General features: G+C 41.3%; 1 protein-coding gene across 1 annotated transcript; it reads left to right on the top strand.

Moving 5' to 3' along the window:
* The first annotated feature begins 13,448 nt into the window (after nucleotides 1-13,448).
* On the top strand, nucleotides 13,449-15,184 carry LOC138956634 (uncharacterized). Its single transcript, XM_070327946.1, has 2 exons — nucleotides 13,449-14,145; nucleotides 14,983-15,184. Exon 1 carries the CDS (start codon nucleotides 13,548-13,550, stop codon nucleotides 14,118-14,120), a length of 573 nt encoding a protein of 190 aa, XP_070184047.1. The 5' UTR covers nucleotides 13,449-13,547; the 3' UTR covers nucleotides 14,121-14,145; nucleotides 14,983-15,184.
* The last annotated feature ends 7,425 nt before the right edge of the window (nucleotides 15,185-22,609 follow it).

Below are 22,609 nucleotides of genomic sequence, written 5' to 3'. Positions count from 1 at the left end.
GTACGTAAAGTGTATAACTGTTGTCTGTGATTAGTGCATTGTGTACACATTGGCACCATTTGATCCTAAATGCTAAACGATGTCGTGATCATACCACAGTTTTAGGATAATTTACATCGCATCGATTACTAAATTGATGGTAGGTACAGAAAAGCGTGCTATCCTTCTCAGCGCAACTACTACCCCGCTCTTCTTGTCAATTTCACAAAAACAAACAGATAATGACGTCATTTTAAGTGGCACAAACGTGTACATGAATGCCTTCCCTTTCGAATGATTTACAATTATATAATTTCTGTCAAGCGGTTTAAATTTTATGTCCGTTTTATGAACCCAACCCTCAAAACAAGAATAGTAACGCCAAAGAAGAAAAACATACACACAAACCAACGTTTTTCTCACCGGTGGTTTGGAATATTGCCCCAAAACTTTCGATTTAGTGTTGTGGTGTTAAAATCTGTCAGAAAAAAGTGTTTGCTAACGTGACGCCAAAAAGTAACCAAAACGGTCCTTAGCCGACTGACTATTAAAACTAATACAGTGAGAGGAAATGGGGTAGACAGATCTTGACAGATGATACCCGCCAAGGTCGACGGTTCAGTGATGTTATTCCAACAAAGGTTGCTACCGTTAAAAAGCTGATCAGAGATTATGCATAAATCACACATTGGGAGGTACAGGAAACATTGGGAACTGAATCGGCACAAGTTGATGTGAAATCGCACAAGCATCTGGGAATACATAAGCGTTGCAGATGATGGGTGCCTCGTGTCCTTTCTGATGAGCGGGAGAGAATACGAGTCTAATGGTACATAGAAAGGTTCTCCAAGTGTCAGTATATAGAGAGTGTAAGGCTGTTTGGGAAGACGTCACAGGTGATGAGCCTTGGAAATACGAATGCGACCCCCGCGCAATACACCGATTAGCTGTTTTAATATTAATAGACGACTCCACCCTATCTAATATTGAAGATCTCGGAATACTTGCAAGGTGATGGTGGCCTCGTTTTTATTTTATTTTTATTTTTTATAAAAAGGACATAACGTCACACTTCCACTCCAGGAGCAGCGTACGGCTATCTTAGAGTGTACGTGCATCATTGTCTGCCCGTGGTGTTTGAAGGGTGGAGCCAGCGTGGTCTAAACATGAGTACTCATGGGTTGATGCTACACATGACAATGCCTCGCTTCACACAGTTTCCCAATCAACCGGAATTCCACCGGCTTCGGGTGTCCTCGTGATATCCCCCGCTCAATGTTCCCCTGGCCTGGTCCTCTTGCGACGTCTTTCTGTTTTCACGAAACAGCTACGAGGTACCTGTAACGGGATCCCGGATGCCGGTGTCCGAGAGTTAGTGAGGGCCATTGCGGGTATCGACACTAGCGCTGACGTGTTTGAAGGGTATTTCAACAGAATGTCAAAGTAAATCGCATCTCAGGATTCTTCAAGAAAACGGCGTAAACAAATTAATGGTGAGCTGAACGATAATATGATTGAGAGTCTAAGGATTTTCAGAACAGCCTACGTAATGATATTCCAAACAACATCACAGATGTACCATTGTAGTGTGTGGTAGTTGTGTTCCTTGGTTGAGTATGGAGGCATGAACACTGAGGTTCTTTCCCTTTATGTCCCCAGACGTAAGGTTCGGTAGTAACACGAATCAACCCAAGTTTTAATAAAATAGGATTAAGGGATTGCATGCACGACAGCTTTTAGTTTGATTGCCTTGTCCTGCAGTATATATATGCAACATTCCGACTTTAAAGGATTTTGCCTCCTGTTTTAACAGTGTGTAATAGTACAAGTAAATACTATGACCGAAGATAGTCTCTTTAACACACTTCAAAAATAAAAATACTCATTTTTTTTCTAAATATTTGGAAAACCACGTCGTTATTCTGACAAAGTTTACCCATTGACATTGCTAAAAGGGTTCTTCATCTTGACGGGAATTACAAAGAAAAACATATTTCGACTCTGAATAAGTAGCAGAGGTCAACTTAAGGACAGTTTTATGGTTATAACAAACACGCCTATTGCAGAGAAGTACTGCATGTTTTAGTAGGTTTTGCGCAGCATTTGATTTTGTGCAAAGTGAATGCATAATGCTTTTATCTACAGCGAAACCGGTAGAAAAATTCTTTGATGAGGTGTTGACATATTCGTATGCTGGTTAAAATGGATACAAAAACGTTTAAATAAAACCTGTCAAAACAAAAGCTGCAAAACTGTCCCTGAATCTGTGTGTGTGTGTGCGTGTGTGTGTGTGTGTGTGTGTGTGTGTGTGTGTGTGTGTGTGTGTGTGTGTGTGTGTGTGTGTGTGTGTGTGTGTGTGTGTGTGTGAGCACGTGTGTGCGCTCGCCCGCGTGTGTGTATGTGTGCTGGACTGGTGTCCTTATTTGACTCACTTTACAATTGTTTTATGTCATTACCCTTTGGCACAGTTACTAGAGTTAAACAATTTAAATAACATGACTACTGTAGCCTACTTTGGGTTTTGGTAGGCAAATATCATTCGTCATAGTTGTTTTATTTACTCAAATTGAAATTCGCCATTTAACAGGGATACCAGAGATTCAATGACTACTTTAAACATTAACTGTCGTCCAATAATTTCTTTATTGTACGAATTAAGCCTTTTTTAAATTTTGGTTGGACAAAAATATTATCAGAGATAAGATTGAATACGATAAAGGATATAAATAGGATAATATAAGATAAATATTACTATTTCACATGTTACGTGGTTTTCCATTGGTCAATTGGGCAAAACTGAGCTCATTGTAAAAATGATATCGACGACATTTCCGTCGATATCAGTTTTGATATCGACGACCTCTTTATTGCTTCCCCACTTCAAAAACAAAAACACCTAAATTTAAAAACAAACAAATATATATGAAAATGTAATGATCCCAGAATTTAGTTGAGCAAGTGACTAAAGACTTTTTGAAAGAAAAGACATTTTGAAATACTGAAAAGTACAAGAAAAGAGTGAACAAAAAGAAATAATAATCAGAGGGAGGGATATGGAACAGCCAAAACTGAGACAAATACTTTTGTAATTTCTTTACAGTAAATACAAAATGTCCAGAGAATTAGCAATATATCTAACATTGACTGACTGTGTGATGATATTTTCTGATATTGCTATTTCATATGTTACGTGGATTTCCATTGGTCAATTGGGCAAAACTGAGCTCAGTGCAAAAGTGATATCGACGACATTTCCGTCGATATCAGTTTTGATATCGACGACCTCTTTATTGCTTCCCAACTTCAAAAACAAAAACACCTACATTTAAAAACAAACAAATATATATGAAAATGTAATGATCCCAGAATTTAGTTGAGCAAGTGACTAAAGACTTTTTGAAAGAAAAGACATTTTGAAATACCTAAAAGTACAAGTAAAGAGTGAACAAAAAGAAATAATAATCAGAGGGAGGGATATGAAACAGCCAAAACTGAGACAAATACTTTTGTAATTTCTTTACAGTAAATACAAAATGTCCAGAGAATTAGCAATATATCTAAAATTGACTGACTGTGTGACGATATCTTCTGCTATTGGTCTGTTTCGACAGTGATATCAAAATCTCGACCTCCGGTCTTGATTTTGATATCACTGTCTCAACAGACCATAGCAGAAGATATCATCACACAGTCCGTCAATATTGGGTAATACTGTTTTGGTATCGAGGTTACTTTTTACCACAACATTAAGACACTTTTCTTGTTTCATTGGGCAACAAAACATTCTGCAGTAAAATAAGCGTGCACAGCCTGATATTATTTGGGAGAAGTCGACTTCGCGATGCCTACTTCACGAAGCTTAATGCACGAAACTTTGGTGCTGAGTTTTCGGTAAAAAGATTTGGCGAAGTCAACACTGAGCTCAATTAAGGAAGGCTTTCAGACTTGACTTTCTTGTATTAAAGCATCGCCCAGAGTAAGTCAACTGGTCACAAATTATCAATATCAAAGGAAAGTTTAAATCTAATGAACATGAACAAACAACGAAAAATCATTTTTAGAAAGGGTAAAATCCTACATGAGTAAACATGCATACGCATACGCACAATCTCTCTTCAACGTAATACGATCTGTTATATATCATCTGAGGCGTTAAAGGCAACATTATGTAAACCTTCAGTGTCTGATCATATACACCGTCGCGATATAACCTTGAACGGTTGAAAACGACGTTAAACATCAAATAAAGAAAAAAAGAAAGAAAGATCATATACACCGCCAGGTGTTTACATACAGTACAAACATCTTTTCGTGTAACGCTTACTGCCAGAGAGCATCCTCAATTGCTGCTCTCAATACAGAGCGAGCTATTTTCAAAGCATTTATTTAGTGTCGACTCAACAGTGACACTCTGAAGTCTCGTTATGGGGCTACACGCGAAATGTTACAATCTTACGAGTAAATTGACAGCTTCATTGTGAGACAAAGGTTGGCAAACTAATTAATGCACATCTTTAGTTTTCTTTAAGTCAACTGCCAGTTGTGTCACAAGCAGTCATTTGTTGTACCTGTGATCTTAAAATATGATACCATAAAGAACTTTCCTTGCGCTTAAAACCCCTATGTTATTTGATTTACTCAATATTTACTTTTGCGAGTTGAAACAATATGTTTGGCTCGAAGACAGTTGAGTTACAAAACCCATGCAAAGAGAGAGAGAGAGAGAGAGAGAGAGAGAGAGAGAGAGAGAGAGAGAGAGAGAGAGAGAGAGAGAGAGAGAGAGAGAGAGAGAGAGTGAGATGAAAGCGAGAGATAGAGAGAGACAGAGAGAGAGAGATAGAGAGTGAGGGAGGGAGGGAGGGAGGGAAGGAGAAGAAAAGAAAGAAAAGAAGTTAAGAAAAAAAAAAGAAAGAAGAAAAGACAGCAAACAGAAAGAAACACCCCAGTTAAACAATGACACACACACACACACACACACAAGTACGCACGCACGAACACTCGCACACACACACACACACACACACACACACACACACACACACACACTCTGCACACACACACACAGTGACACACACACACACACACACGCACGCACGCACGCGCACATACACACACACACACACACACACACACACACACACACGCACACACGCACGCACACACACAAACAGACCCTCTTCTCGATTCCCAGTCTACCTAAAAGATATAGTCAAAACTTCAAAGAACCATCCGAACATTCAACCAAGCACATAAAACGTTGATTTGGTTTGTCCATAAACAGTTCAATTTCGTGTAAGACCACTTCAGCCTTGCCTATCTACAAGTCAAACGAGGTCATCTGGGAGTCCTAAAAGGTTCAGGAAATAGAAGGTGCGAAGCGGGATAATCGTACATAACTGGTAATGGACTGCTTTTGTTTCAGGCGTCCGACTCTTCTTGCGCCATTTCTGTAAACCGGATGCTGTTTCGAAATGCCTTTAAGCCCTGCGGATGGTGTTACAAAAAACCTGCACTGGTTGCATCTTGCAAATTTGCTCTCTTTTGTTTCAGTCTAGTGGTCACTGGGGGCAAAGGTGTTTTGAGTTAAATCAAGTTTTCATTTTTTCAGTGAGTAAATAAGTCTTTGGGTTCTTTGGTTGCTGCACTAAGTCACATATATGCAAAGTGAAGGCAACACTATTCGCAGCCATTATATTTATACTAACCACACATTAACCATGCGAATAATTGGATAAGATTTACAGTCCAGTGAGGTTACCCTCATGGAAATTCGGGCTGCTTTCTCCCCGGGGAAAGCGAGCTGCCACACATACGGCGCTACCCATATTTTTTTTTTCTTCCTGCATGCGTGTATTCATGTTTTCCTGAGACTTAATGCCGTGTGAGATGGAATTTTTTTTTACTTTTATTCCAAGTCCCACGGGTATTTGATGGACATTTTTATCTATGCCTATACAATTTTGCCAGGAAAGACCCTTTTGTCAATCGTGGGATCTTTAACGTGCACACCCCAATGTAGTGTAGACAGGACTGAGAAACATCATCATCATCATCATCATCATCATCATCATCATCATCATCATCATCATCATCATCATCATCATTTGGGAAAAAGAACAGCAGTGCATAACAGATTTTATAAGCTATTCAAATTCTAAAGCAAACGACGTAAACAGAAAATTACGGACAGACATACCTATCTACAAACAGACAAGCCCAAACAACAAAAGCAACAACAGCAGCAACAGCAACAACAGCAGCAACAGCAACCACAAAAGAAGAAACAAAAATAAGAGAATGAAATAAAGAAAAAAATAAAATAAAAGAACAAAAGAACACAAGAAAAGAAAAGAACTGAAAGATAAAAGAAGGCCAGAAAACAAGACAAAACGAAAGATAAGAAAGCAAAACAAAAGACAGAACGAGAACAAAGCCGAACATAGCAACGTCAAACCGAACCAACACTGTTCAAAACACGTAATGTATGTTTTCGGTTGTCACTTTAACTCGTTTAGCTCTGCATTTGGCTCCACCCACCCAAACAACTCCCAGGCAGTGATGACTTTCTAGGATATAGTACGTGCCTCAGGTTACGTACGGCCGCCTATTTATTCCTTTGGGAAGTTTTCTTCCACACACCACATAAGACTGAGCCAGTACAAGCAACGTCGTTGGAGCCTCAAGAGAGAAAGGTATTTCAGAATTTAGATTTGTGAACAATTCAGCTCAGTTATAAGTAAACAAATAACGTATTCAGTAATTTAATGACTAATATTTTACAATTTGTTCTGTCAACCAACCAGCCAACCCACCAAGCGACTAATCAACTCATAAACTAATTGGCACCAGATCTTCTTGTCGTTCGCCTGTTGGCACCAGATAATCCCGTGGATTGAAGCAGGGATATTATACTTCTTCAGCTACTGCTTCTGCGCCTGCTCCTCCTCCTGCTAGTACTATTATGAGGAAACTAACACAACACTTTGTTGTTTGCGAGAAAGAAACATTTATATTATGTATTCCTTCGACAGACAGTAAGAAGTTGTATCATTCGTGATTTCGCTGTCAAAAGAAACCTCAAACTGAGTTCTTTTTCTTTTTTTCTCTTTCTACTTTGTTTTTCCTTTCTTGGGACAGAGCTGGGGTTGTGCAGTACACCAACGACCATGAACACGTTCGTCTTCGTAATACTTGCTCTTCTTCTTCAGCTGAAATTCGGTAAGTATGCCTTCCTTTTGCAGCAGATATAAATGGAGAACGGAAGGAAAAAAGCTTATCTTTTAAAGATGCTGTTAAAGTCTCTCTTCGGAAGAAACCCGTTTTTACATTTAGTCAAGTTTTGACTAAATGTTTTAACATAGAGGGGGAATCGAGACGAGGGTCATGGTGTATATGTGTGTGTGTGTGTGTGTGTGTGTGCGTGTGTGTGTGTGTAGAGCGATTCAGAGTAAACTACTGGACCGATCTTTATGAAATTCGACATGAGAGTTCCTATGTATGATATCCCCGGACATTTTTTTCATTTTTTCGATAAATGTCTTTGATGACGTCATATCCGGTTTTTTGTAAAAGTTGAGGCGGCACTGTCACACCCTCATTTTTCCATCAAATTTATTGAAATTTTGGCCAAGCAATCTTCGACGAAGGCCGGGGTTTGGTATTGCATTTCAGCTTGGTGGCTTAAAAATTAATTAATGACTTTGGTCATTAAAAGTCTGAAAATTGTAAAAAAACAATTTTTTTTATAAAACGATCCAAATTTACGTTCATCTTATTCTTCATCATTTTCTGATTCCAAAAACATATAAATATGTTATATTTGGATTAAAAACAAGCTCTGAAAATTAAAAAAAAAAAATTATGATCAAAATTAAATTTTCGAAATCAATTTAAAAACACTTTAATCTTATTCCTTGTCGGTTCCTGATTAAAAAAACATATAGATATGATATGTTTGGATTAAAAACACGCTCAGAAAGTTAAAACGAAGAGAGGTACAGTAAAGCGTGCTATGAAGCACAGCGCAACCGCTGCCGCGCCAAACAGGCTCGTCACTTTCACTGCCTTTTGCACTAGCGGCGGACTACGTTCAGTTTCATTCTGTGAGTTCCACAGCTTGACTAAATGTAGTAATTACGCCTTACGCGACTTGTTTTTCTTCCTTTTGAACAATTGCATAAACTGGTTTAATTTGGATAATTACATTGGCCGAAAATCCGTGAGGACATACTTCAAGAAAATCTGTTTTGTGTGTGTGTGCATGTACATCAACCCATTTGTCTTGAAGGTATTCACATCCTTTCTTGTTTCTTTTCATTTTCTTTTCATTCTTAGTATCTCACAACGCCTTGTATCTGAGGTTTAAATGTTCGAGTGTAAGATTATTATTGTTTGTTACCACCATTGTATTTGTATATATGTAATCTCGGTCTTAAAACAAAATCTTCATTCTTATTCTTGTTTTAATGCTTGAAAGACTTCAAAGCTTGTTCTCATTCACTCTTCAACAAATAACTGTTTTCTTGTTCACCACATGTGCGTTTTTAGGCACTGGAGACCCCTTTCTCCTCTCTCTGGAGGAACACGACTACACGCCGACTCGCGTCTGGCTGCTGGACTCGGCTCACCACACGGTCAGCCCCAACTCGCACTCTCTCTATGCCGTTCTTCACGACGTCCACCTCGCACCTGGACCCTTCAACGACTCCATCAACGGTTCCTTGGAGTTCAGAGGGGATCCGTCGTCCTACGTGGAGATTCCCAACACGGACGGTGACCTGAACGCGACGTCAGTCTTCTCATGGGTCATGACGATCAAACCTACCGCTGTGAATGTTGACGGCGTCATCCTGGAGTACTGGGACGGTACAGGCGGCGTTCGCTTGATGCAAGCCCAAAACCAACTCGGCGCGGAAGCGCAGGACACGAACGGCAAAGTCTACAGGATCAAAACGGACAAGGTTGCCCTGCGAAAGGACAGGTGGACATTCCTGACCTTGACCTTCATGGGGTTTAACAAAATGAAGTTTAAGCTGATGTACGACGACTACGACTCTGAGACGGTTGATGAGAAAGAGGACATGGATGTGGTCAACAACACAGTCCTGCGCGGGACTGGGGACGTCAGGATCGGGGCTTCTCGCGATCCGACCTTGCCAGCGTTCTCGGGGAAGGTGGCCTGTCTGCGGTACTATGACAAACACATCGCTAAATACCGAGAGGTTCACATCTACCCCTTGACATGCGACCCCGCATCTGGGATCTTTCCTCTCGATAGTCTCAGCGGTGAGTCTTGTCTATAATTTTTAGTCTTTCGTGTTACCCCTCTTCCCCTTTGCTGTGTTTGGCTGCTATGGATCTGTCTTGTATGGTGAGAACAAACTTCAAAGTTCGTCGTTGGATTGCTACTTTTTTTTTAACGATGTTTTTCTATAAATTAAATTGCTTCCGGTTGTTTTTGCTTTTATGCTTCGTTCAATTTCAATCTTTTGGGTGCTCTCTTAATAAAAAAAAGGATACTAATAGGTTCCTTGATGCAATAAGTTTCATGACATTTTGCGAAAATAAGTTTACCTTTGTATAGTATCCTAAGACGGAAGTGTTAGATATTACACCCCCTCGCGAAAAGAACCAGGGAAGTTCGAATGAGAATCTTAATGGTCAATGTTTTTACTGTGAATCCTATAATCTGTTTTAACTGCTGAAGAGACAATACAAAACAAGAAGAGCAAACGCTCGATCGAGTCACTTTCGCAGTTCTGAATATTATATGAGGCATCAGATGGACAGGAAGAAATTGCTATTCACAACACAATGAGTCACGTTCACATAAAATTTGAGCCCGGTCACTTTTATAGTTTCCGAGAAAAGCCCAACGTTAAGTTGTGTGTTGCCGAACAGAAAAGGCTAGTTATCTCCCTTGTTTTTCTGATAACGTTCGTAAAAGGCTACAGATGTAAATACTTTGATGTAAAGAATAATCCTACAAAGTTTCAATCACATCCGATGAACTTTGTCAAAGATATAAAATGTCTAATTTTTCCTTTGACGCTGACCTGTGACCTTGAAAAAGGTCAAAGGTCAACGAAACCATCGTTAAAGTGTAGAGGTCATTGGAGGTCACGACTAAACAAAATATGAGCCCGATCGCTTTGATAGTTTCCGAGAAAAGTCCAACGTTAAGGTGGTGTCTACGGACGGCCGGCCGGACAGACTAACACTGACCGATTACATAGAGTCACTTTTTCTCAAGTGACTCAATAATATTCCATCAACCAACCCACCAGTTTGAACTGAAAGTTGGTAGCCAAAAGGACATTTTCCAGTGTTAGGATTGCCTTGCATCTTATTGTTTGGCTTCAAAGGATTCAAAAGCTTTCCAAATTGTAAGCCTACATGTACGCTGTCAAAGTCCAACTTACAAAAACGTCGATCTGGTCGCAAAATAAGCATCCGCCGTTTTGGATTCATGACTCGGTGTGCGTAGACCAATGTTATTTAACTTTATATCCTCGTTAACGTCAGGGTCTCTTCTATACCTCTACAGAACATCAAATGAACATCAGGTCAAACACACATTTGGAAGCAAAAAAAAAGAGGCTATTTTGGGGGAGGGGAGCACCCTGTCTCTCTACACTCAGAAATATATATATCAAAACCTAAACTTTTTTCAGAATACACAAAAGATTCCGACAGCACAACCGTTATCATGACTACCGCTGCAACAACAAACACGACGAAGGAAGTTCCAACGACTTTGAGAGAAGCAACTGACGGTTAGTGCTTTGCCTTTCTTTAAGAATATTGTGTTCGAGGACTTAGGACGCCTCCTGGTACAGGTGTACGTATACAAGTGTTTGTTTTTGCATACTTGCACGTGCGTCAAAGCTATTGCAATACAAAAAAATTGACGCTTTCAAGAGTATCACACGGAAATAAGATGGAATTCCCTAAACATGAATTAGCGCTTTAAATTATCTTAAGAGCTCACAAACAATAGCATTCTGGTAGGTGTTTTTTTATTGGCGAAAACATACTTTATCAGAGGACTAGTACTGAATTTGGATTAAGCTGTGAGCTCAAAGCAAAAGGCCGTAAACCGATTTTTCTGTAATTTCAAGGCCGGAGTGATAACTTGAGACCAGAAACAACGAAGCAATATTGCTAAACGTGCTAATATCTGTGATAACGACTGAAACTTGACGATGGGTTATCAGACTTTTATTTTAACAAACCACTACTGAAGAAATTACTTAGATTCTACTGTGCACATGTAAACAAATCAACAACCACATGATCACGCATGAAGAGCACTGATAGAGGAACAAAATAGAGTACATAACACAGTTACTTTACTGATACATTACTAAATAAAGAACTTGTTCCCCCTTTTAAAACTAAATGTTTAGCATGAAACACACAAATATTAAATAAAACGTGTACAAGTGGTAAGACATTTCTAACATTTTCTTACATCTAAAGTAAGGTTTTCATTTAACCGAAGCACAAATATGAATACCCCTTAATGTAGTAACTTGGAACTGTGCTGCTTCTACTATCCCTACGCCCTACCAATTTTGACAGAAAGAAATGCTTCTAGTCTACGTCTGAGAGAAAAAAGTAATCAAAAGTGACATAACATTTTTAAAAGCTGGTTTTTATGTAAGTGCAAGGATTGATAAGGAGATAAATAACAAGAAAAGGAAGTGTCAAAGCCCTTATTTTGAAGATAATGTAGAAAACTTGAATACAAGGTGTTATGGAGATCGCTAGATACCACTGGAATCGAATGGAAGGATAAAGAACATTATGGAACTTACTTTGATTTAGTGCGCAGTCACTCATGACGTAAGCGTAGACGCTCATCGGACAGACGGAACTGTGTAGATCTAACCAGATTAGTGTCGATGTTTCCCGATATTGTCACCGTTGTTCCAGCTGTTAATAAATCTACAGAACCTACACAACTCGTTGTGTCTCCTTTGCGACTGAGAGTGGCGAAAGGAAAAACACGACAACTGGCATCGCCGACAGTTATTTCCCTTGTCTATTCGGAGTGACTTATTACTGCAAAATGACGGAAACAGAGCAGCTGATAACGCTTCTAAGGGAGCAGTTGGAGCAACAGCAACGCCAGCACAAAGAAGATATGGAGCAACAAAGGCACCAGATGGAGATGATGATGAAAGTGTTCAGTGGTGCCGCAGCTTCTGCCAAGGAGGAAAGCTACGACGATCCGAGTGCTTCCAATCTACGTTTTCCCATTACTACACAGGCAGCTGCAATCCCATCTTTTGTTGCGTTTGATGCAACATCGGAACTGTGGCCTGACTACTGGTCAAGATTTTGCACGTTTGTGGTCGCCAACTCCGTGCCGGAGCAGCGCAAGGCTCAAGTTTTCTTGACGAATCAGACTGCTACGGTCTACAAACAACTGGCAAATCTGGCTACTCAGCAAAATCCGCCCAAGGACATCAACAGTTTGACAATGGACGAAATTGTCAAATTCATGAAAGAACAGTTCGACCCGAAACTCTTCATAGTGCGTGAACGTTTCAAGTTCTGGAGTGACATGAAACGGAAGCCAGGCGAAACTCTCCAGGAGTTAGCAGCGCGCATACGCCAAGACGCCGCTACCTGTGACTTTCCTTCGATCAAAAACCCACAAGACGAAGCTCTGAGACAGAGATTCATATGTTCTGTCAACAATGAGGCTGTCTTAAAGGCTCTATTCAAGATCAAGGACACAGAGCTGGATTTCGCACGTGCTGTCCAAGTCGCGATTGAGACTGAAGACGCAGCGAAGGTTGCCAAGGAAACTGTCTACGGTTCCAAGACCATGCCAGTAAACAAGGTCCACCAGAACAAGACTACGGGTCCACGAAAGAACCACAATCAGTCTAATTTCACAGACAGGAAGTGCTACCGATGTGGAAAGGCCCACAAAGCAACAGACTGCCCCTACAAAGAAGCCAAATGCCGATACTGTGACGTCACAGGTCATTTGGAAGCTGTCTGTAGAAAAAAGCAACATCAGAATCGGGAACGACATTCCCAGGCTTCCGTGAAGAGAGTCACGAAAGCAGAGCTTGTCAACGCGATCCTCGGTGAAGTTCCCCAAGATACTCCTAGGTTGGATGTACCCATAACAATCCAGGACCGACAGTTCACCCATGGATGCTACCAGAAAAGCCGTGGAGCCGCTTACACCTGGACCATGCAATCAACTTCATGGGTAGAGACTGGCTGGTGATCACGGATGCTTACTCCAAGTATCCATGCATTCATCCTACGTCATCCACGTCCTCTAGAGTCACTCTAGACCTGCTGGAAGAAGATTTTGCTCATTTTGGATTGCCTGACACACTTGTCACTGACAACGCGCCGACCTTCACTTCTGAAGAATTTCAGAGCTGGTGCAAGGAACGGGGGATCACGCACCTGACAGGGGCATGCACCATAATTATCATCCTGCTACCAATGGAGCCGCCGAACGTTTGGTGCAGACATTCAAACAAGCACTGAGAAAATCTTCTTTGCCACCGAAGCGTGCTCTTCAAGAGTTCTTGATGCAGTACCGGAGAACGCCGACATCCTGTGGTTTCTCTCCGAGTGAACTCTTGAATTCCAGGCAGTTACGGACAAGGATCGACACTCTGCTGCCCTCGCCAGCCCACATCGCTCAGGGCAAGCAATCCAAGGAGGCATCCAAGTCTCAGATGACTCCAGACTCGAAAGCTGTCGGCAAGGTAACCAGACAGTACAAGGCCGGAGATCCTGTGTATGCTCTGTACCATGGACCTCGCCGAGACAAACAACCCCGATGGGTACCAGCAGTCGTCAAGAAGTCTCTGGGTACTCGCTGCTTCAACGTCATGGTCATTCCTCATGGTCCAGTATGGAGACGACACTGGGAACAGCTACAGCCACGCTACACCACTGAGGAAGACAATGAACCTGGTGAGGAAGTGGACACTGTTTCTGAACTTGTAACAGATCACCCCATGGAGATCTTGGAAACTGTGCCACAAACTCGGAGACAGACCAAACCCAAAGGTACTCCATCCGTTCCAGAGTATGGACCAGACAATCCAAGACGGTCAAAGAGAACACGCAAACCCACAGAGAGACTTTGCTGTTGATGCTTGAGGAGTAGCATCAGTTTATGTGCAGACATGAGACCAGCAAATGTTCCAAAAGTAGGAAAGTAAGCCGGGGTCCAGGGGCAACGCCCCGGTTGGGGGTTCAGGGGGGACGGAAAATGTATGTTAGAATTATAAAGGCCATTTTGGGGCCTCTTCTGATAGCAAAAAATTAGATCATGCCTTTTTAAAAAGCAATAAAAACCACAAGAATAATATGTTTTAGCATTTTAAACAAAAGTGTAATTTATAACAATCACACACACACAAAACTGACTTGAAAACTTTCAGAACCAACACATTTTTTCCACCGAGTCCGTATTTCACCACGCAGTGGCCGTTGTCGCACCACGTGCACACGGCCTGACCGGGAATGGATATCTTGGCGATACTGTCGCCAATGAGCTGGCGCCTTTCTTTCTTGTTGATAATGACAGTCACTTCTTCTGACAGCCAGTTGGCTTTCCATTTGTTTTTCACACTTTGGTCGTCGATCGTAAGAGCTTCCACAGCCGACAAAACAATACGGAATCCAGACGCCATGATGCTACCTTTTTCACCTTCGGCGTTTGGAGATCGGCAGCCAATTAAAACAACCCGCAAACCGCCATCGGTGAATAATTAGGCCTAGGCGATAATCGTCGGAGATCGACAGCCAATCAAACGCGACCCATGATACTGCTATGGGTTCACGCGAGTGCTGGGCGACTTCAGACGCAGACAGTTTCAGCTGAACGGTTCATACCACCACCACCCCCCCTTTTTTTTTCTCAACGAATTTGCATCGATCTCAAGAATGGTCTGTGAGCTAAGGAAAATATCGGAATTCCGATAAAATTCGGACCAGTCCCATGTCTGTTAGGTGGGGAGGTGTTGTGGAGATCGCTAGATACCACTGGAATCGAATGGAAGGATAAAGAACATTATGGAACTTACTTTGATTTAGTGCGCAGTCACTCATGACGTAAGCGTAGACGCTCATCGGACAGACGGAACTGTGTAGATCTAACCAGATTAGTGTCGATGTTTCCCGAATATTCTCGTATGTCCATTAACTATATAAGTAGGGCTGCGCACACGTATTGTTGTTCTTTACCAGTCTTGCACTTGTTCTTTCTTACACTGTGCTGAGAGATATTGTCACCGTTCTTCCAGCTGTTAATAAATCTACAGAACCTACACAACTCGTTGTGTCTCCTTTGCGACTGAGAGTGGCGAAAGGAAAAACACGACACAAGGTATCATACTTTTGCATACGAATCACCATTGAATCAATAAGTTTAAGTGGAGGAAAAAAAAGCATTTAAGAGATTTCTTTCTTTATTTGGTGTTTAACGTCGTTTTCAACCACGAAGGTTATATCGCGACGAATTTAAGAGATTGATAGCTGATTTAAATCAGTTCTTTGCATATCCTTCCTTGTAACGTAGTCGAAAGACTGGGAAAGGAAAAGACACACAATACAAAGTCGGCTTTTTTCGAATTTATTAGTGGAGTAATTGTTGAGTAATTATGTTTTGTGTTCTATTGTGTTCCTCTATCAGTGATTTTTTTTAGATATAATCCTTTATTCGTTTATTTGTTTCCATATTCATAGTAGAATGTAAGTAATTTATTTTTTAGTGTTTGGTTTTAAAGTATGATACGCATAGTCAAGGGGAGCACCCTGTCTCTCTACACTCAGAAATATATATATATCAAAACCTAAACTTTTTCAGAATACACAAAAGATTCCGACAGCACAACCGTTATCATGACTACCGCTGCAACAACAAACACGACGAAGGAAGTTCCAACGACTTTGAGAGAAGCAACTGACGGTTAGTGCTTTGCCTTTCTTTAAGAATATTGTGTTCGAGGACTTAGGACGCCTCCTGGTACAGGTGTACGTATACAAGTGTTTGTTTTTGCATACTTGCACGTGCGTCAAAGCTATTGCAATACAAAAAAATTGACGCTTTCAAGAGTATCACACGGAAATAAGATGGAATTCCCTAAACATGAATTAGCGCTTTAAATTATCTTAAGAGCTCACAAACAATAGCATTCTGGTAGGTGTTTTTTTATTGGCGAAAACATACTTTATCAGAGGACTAGTACTGAATTTGGATTAAGCTGTGAGCTCAAAGCAAAAGGCCGTAAACCGATTTTTCTGTAATTTCAAGGCCGGAGTGATAACTTGAGACCAGAAACAACGAAGCAATATAGCTAAACGTGCTAATATCTGTGATAACGACTGAAACTTGACGATGGGTTATCAGACTTTTATTTTAACAAACCACTACTGAAGAAATTACTTAGATTCTACTGTGCACATGTAAACAAATCAACAACCACATGATCACGCATGAAGAGCACTGATAGAGGAACAAAATAGAGTACATAACACAGTTACTTTACTGATACATTACTAAATAAAGAACTTGTTCCCCCTTTTAAAACTAAATGTTAAGCATGAAACACACAAATATTAAATAAAACGTGTACAAGTGGTAAGACATTTCTAACATTTTCTTACATCTAAAGTAAGGTTTTCATTTAACCGAAGCACAAATATGAATACCCCTTAATGTAGTAACTTGGAACTGTGCTGCTTCTACTATCCCTACGCCCTACCAATTTTGACAGAAAGAAATGCTTCTAGTCTACGTCTGAGAGAAAAAAGTAATCAAAAGTGACATAACATTTTTAAAAGCTGGTTTTTATGTAAGTGCAAGGATTGATAAGGAGATAAATAACAAGAAAAGGAAGTGTCAAAGCCCTTATTTTGAAGATAATGTAGAAAACTTGAATACAAGGTGTTGTGGAGATCGCTAGATACCACTGGAATCGAATGGAAGGATAAAGAACATTATGGAACTTACTTTGATTTAGTGCGCAGTCACTCATGACGTAAGCGTAGACGCTCATCGGACAGACGGAACTGTGTAGATCTAACCAGATTAGTGTCGATGTTTCCCGATATTGTCACCGTTGTTCCAGCTGTTAATAAATCTACAGAACCTACACAACTCGTTGTGTCTCCTTTGCGACTGAGAGTGGCGAAAGGAAAAACACGACAACTGGCATCGCCGACAGTTATTTCCCTTGTCTATTCGGAGTGACTTATTACTGCAAAATGACGGAAACAGAGCAGCTGATAACGCTTCTAAGGGAGCAGTTGGAGCAACAGCAACGCCAGCACAAAGAAGATATGGAGCAACAAAGGCACCAGATGGAGATGATGATGAAAGTGTTCAGTGGTGCCGCAGCTTCTGCCAAGGAGGAAAGCTACGACGATCCGAGTGCTTCCAATCTACGTTTTCCCATTACTACACAGGCAGCTGCAATCCCATCTTTTGTTGCGTTTGATGCAACATCGGAACTGTGGCCTGACTACTGGTCAAGATTTTGCACGTTTGTGGTCGCCAACTCCGTGCCGGAGCAGCGCAAGGCTCAAGTTTTCTTGACGAATCAGACTGCTACGGTCTACAAACAACTGGCAAATCTGGCTACTCAGCAAAATCCGCCCAAGGACATCAACAGTTTGACAATGGACGAAATTGTCAAATTCATGAAAGAACAGTTCGACCCGAAACTCTTCATAGTGCGTGAACGTTTCAAGTTCTGGAGTGACATGAAACGGAAGCCAGGCGAAACTCTCCAGGAGTTAGCAGCGCGCATACGCCAAGACGCCGCTACCTGTGACTTTCCTTCGATCAAAAACCCACAAGACGAAGCTCTGAGACAGAGATTCATATGTTCTGTCAACAATGAGGCTGTCTTAAAGGCTCTATTCAAGATCAAGGACACAGAGCTGGATTTCGCACGTGCTGTCCAAGTCGCGATTGAGACTGAAGACGCAGCGAAGGTTGCCAAGGAAACTGTCTACGGTTCCAAGACCATGCCAGTCAACAAGGTCCACCAGAACAAGACTACGGGTCCACGAAAGAACCACAATCAGTCTAATTTCACAGACAGGAAGTGCTACCGATGTGGAAAGGCCCACAAAGCAACAGACTGCCCCTGCAAAGAAGCCAAATGCCAATACTGTGACGTCACAGGACATTTGGAAGCTGTCTGTAGAAAAAAGCAACATCAGAATCGGGAACGACATTCCCAGGCTTCCGTGAAGAGAGTCACGAAAGCAGAGCTTGTCAACGCGATCCTCGGTGAAGTTCCCCAAGATACTCCTAGGTTGGATGTACCCATAACAATCCAGGACCGACAGTTCACCCATGGATGCTACCAGAAAAGCCGTGGAGCCGCTTACACCTGGACCATGCAATCAACTTCATGGGTAGAGACTGGCTGGTGATCACGGATGCTTACTCCAAGTATCCATGCATTCATCCTACGTCATCCACGTCCTCTAGAGCCACTCTAGACCTGCTGGAAGAAGATTTTGCTCATTTTGGATTGCCTGACACACTTGTCACTGACAACGCGCCGACCTTCACTTCTGAAGAATTTCAGAGCTGGTGCAAGGAACGGGGGATCACGCACCCGACAGGGGCATGCACCATATCATCCTGCTATCAATGGAGCCGCCGAACGTTTGGTGCAGACATTCAAACAAGCACTGAGAAAATCTTCTTTGCCACCGAAGCGTGCTCTTCAAGAGTTCTTGATGCAGTACCGGAGAACGCCGACATCCTGTGGTTTCTCTCCGAGTGAACTCTTGAATTCCAGGCAGTTACGGACAAGGATCGACACTCTGCTGCCCTCGCCAGCCCACATCGCTCAGGGCAAGCAATCCAAGGAGGCATCCAAGTCTCAGATGACTCCAGACTCGAAAGCTGTCGTCAAGGTAACCAGACAGTACAAGGCCGGAGATCCTGTGTATGCTCTGTACCATGGACCTCGCCGAGACAAACAACCCCGATGGGTACCAGCAGTCGTCAAGAAGTCTCTGGGTACTCGCTGCTTCAACGTCATGGTCATTCCTCATGGTCCAGTATGGAGACGACACTGGGAACAGCTACAGCCACGCTACACCACTGAGGAAGACAATGAACCTGGTGAGGAAGTGGACACTGTTTCTGAACTTGTAACAGATCACCCCATGGAGATCTTGGAAACTGTGCCACAAACTCGGAGACAGACCAAACCCAAAGGTACTCCATCCGTTCCAGAGTATGGACCAGACAATCCAAGACGGTCAAAGAGAACACGCAAACCCACAGAGAGACTTTGCTGTTGATGCTTGAGGAGTAGCATCAGTTTAGGTGGGGAGGTGTTGTGGAGATCGCTAGATACCACTGGAATCGAATGGAAGGATAAAGAACATTATGGAACTTACTTTGATTTAGTGCGCAGTCACTCATGACGTAAGCGTAGACGCTCATCGGACAGACGGAACTGTGTAGATCTAACCAGATTAGTGTCGATGTTTCCCGAATATTCTCGTATGTCCATTAACTATATAAGTAGGGCTGCGCACACGTATTGTTGTTCTTTACCAGTCTTGCACTTGTTCTTTCTTACACTGTGCTGAGAGATATTGTCACCGTTCTTCCAGCTGTTAATAAATCTACAGAACCTACACAACTCGTTGTGTCTCCTTTGCGACTGAGAGTGGCGAAAGGAAAAACACGACACAAGGTATCATACTTTTGCATACGAATCACCATTGAATCAATAAGTTTAAGTGGAGGAAAAAAAGCATTTAAGAGATTGATAGCTGATTTAAATCAGTTCTTTGCATATCCTTCCTTGTAACGTAGTCGAAAGACTGGGAAAGGAAAAGACACACAATACAAAGTCGGCTTTTTTCGAATTTATTAGTGGAGTAATTGTTGAGTAATTATGTTTTGTGTTCTATTGTGTTCCTCTATCAGTGATTTTGTTTTCTAGATATAATCCTTTATTCGTTTATTTGTTTCCATATTCATAGTAGAATGTAAGTAATTTATTTTTTAGTGTTTGGTTTTAAAGTATGATACGCATAGTCAAGTTTTAGTCGTTATCTCAGAAGTTAGCACGTTAAGCCTTATTGTGTTCGTTTTTTTGTGGTTTTATCGTCCCTTGAACATACAGAAAATGTCAATTCAAAAAACAAAGCCGTATCACTTTTATAAGGGGTATACTAGACTCCATCCCTAAATGCACTATAGATACCCAGCACCTTTACAACACCGATAGCTGTTCACTATTACTATCCTTCTTGCAAACCTTTGCTTCTCTACGTTACAGCAGTGACTTACGCCCATGGTGACATGTGCACCAAACTGAGACGGGAACCAGGAACCGTGACCTTCTCTTCAGCTTCCACCATCTTGGCCGACATCCGGGCTACCAGTCTTTTGGCATGCGTGAAAGCTTGTGTTTCCACTTCCGGATGCGTAGCGGTGGCTCTTGAAACGATGGTAAAGGATAATTACTCCGAGGGAAGATGCGTTCTAGGTGGCTTTGGTTATCAGCTATCCACTGATGCAGCCTTTTGTGTGTTTCGCCTGAGCGCCTGAATCTTTGTTTTGAAAATATAAGAGAAATGAAGAATAGCGGCCTATAAATACTGTTTTGGTTTTCGGCGTTACCAGTTATAGAGGGGGCCCTCAAGTGTTAAAAATAACAAGAAATTAAGAGTAGTATAAAAACAAGTGATGCCTTGATTATTGACGTTACCAGTTAGGGAGTGGGCTCTAAAATGTTGGACATGTAGGAGAAACATATTAAACAAAAAGTGCTGACTTGATTTCCGACGTAACCAGTCAGGAAGGGAGCCTTACAGAATTGAAAATATAGCAGACATGAAGAATAGCCTAAAAACAAGTGCTGTATTGATTTTCGGCGTGACGAGTAAGGGAGGGGTATCTTTAGTTTTTAGTTGATAGCAGAAATTAAGCTTGAACAGCTGTACAACATTCTGTCTGGATTGACTAGCATAGATCAAATTGTACGAAAAACTGTGTTGATTGCATTTATCATTACTTTAGAGTGTTGTTCTTTTGCCACTGCCACTTGTTTTCCATTGGTAACTCATTCGCTGCGCAGCTAAATTTCCCCTGTGTTCCCTGCCAACGCGCGATTTAGAGCCATTTTGAAAAAAATATTAAAAATCAACAACACAAGATAACCTTACATACCTTATGTTTTTGCAAAGTTTGAAACTTACTCTTTTAGAAAATATATGAAACATTTGAAAGTACATACCTTTTGTTGTCTTCATATCCACGCAAAATATCCAATTTGAAGCAAAACAAAAAAACTTTCTACGTCATGGGTTCATCATACACAATGTCATGATCGACACTTGCATTGCCTGAATCATCACCCAAATGATCGTCCATTGGCACAAAATCGTCACCAGAATCTAAAATATCATCTCCACTATCATCATCACTGAGGTCAAGATCAGAACCGTACTGAATAACACGTTCTAGCACTCTTTTCAAGTTACTACGTCTCAGCAGAACGATCCGCCATCTTGGAAAAGTCAAAACACGTGGGTCGCACACCGTCAACAAAATTTTTATTAATCCCAACAATTTAAGGGAAGGAACTGTTTACAGTGAATGGTACCACTGTAGACAGATAGAAGTTCATTGCAGGGGTTGTTTCCCTTGGTCAGCAGGACCGTTTACACCGTTAAAAATTCGTGATATCCGTCGGAACTCAAGTGCCGGCACGCAGCCAACGCTAAACACAGGTGTCGGAATTCCAGTTCCGACGCGCAGCGAATGCCGCATACAGATCAACACAGTTTTTTTTTTACATTTAGTCAAGTTTTGACTAAATGTTTTAACATAGAGGGGGAATCGAGACGAGGGTCGTGGTGTATGTGTGTGTGTGTGTGTGTGTGTGTGTGTGTGTGTGTGTGTGTGTGTGTGTGTGTGTGTGTGTGTGTGTGTCTGTCTGTGCGTGTGTGTGTGTAGAGCGATTCAGACTAAACTACTCAACCGATCTTTATGAAATTTGACATGAGAGTTCCTGGGAATGATATCCCCGAACGTTTCTTTTCATTTTTTCAATAAATACCTTTGATGACGTCATATCCGGCACTGTCACACCCTCATTTTTCAATCAAATTTATTGAAATTTTCGCAAAGCAATTTTTGACGAAGGCCGGACTTTGGTATTGCATTTGAGCTTGGTGGCTTAAAAACTAATGAATGAGTTTGGTCATTAAAAATCGGAAACTTGTAATTAAAATTAATTTTTTTTATTAAACGATCCAAAAACAATTTCATCTTATTCTTCGTCATTTTCTGATTCCAAAAAACATATACATATGTTATATTTGGATTACAAACAAGCTCTGAAAATTAAAAATATAAAAATTATGATTTAAATTAATTTTCCGAAATCGATTTAAAAACAATTTCATCTTATTCCTTGTCGGTCCCTGATTCCAAAAACATATAGATATGATATGTTTGGATTAAAAACAAACTCAGTAAGCTAAAAAGAATAGACATAAGCGTGTTGTCCTGCTCAGCGCGACCACTACCGCACTATTCTGCATGACTTGTCGATTTTACTGTCTTTGCCACGAGTGGTGGACTGAC

This window comes from Littorina saxatilis, linkage group LG2 (genome assembly GCF_037325665.1).
Source record: "Littorina saxatilis isolate snail1 linkage group LG2, US_GU_Lsax_2.0, whole genome shotgun sequence".
Lineage (NCBI taxonomy): Eukaryota > Metazoa > Mollusca > Gastropoda > Littorinimorpha > Littorinidae > Littorina > Littorina saxatilis.
This window is presented reverse-complemented; position numbering and strand designations above follow the sequence as displayed.

Excerpts from the sequence above, each read along its gene's own strand:
- LOC138956634 (XM_070327946.1), top strand. The coding sequence starts at position 13,548 with ATGCAGTACCGGAGAACGCCGACATCCTGTGGTTTCTCTCCGAGTGAA.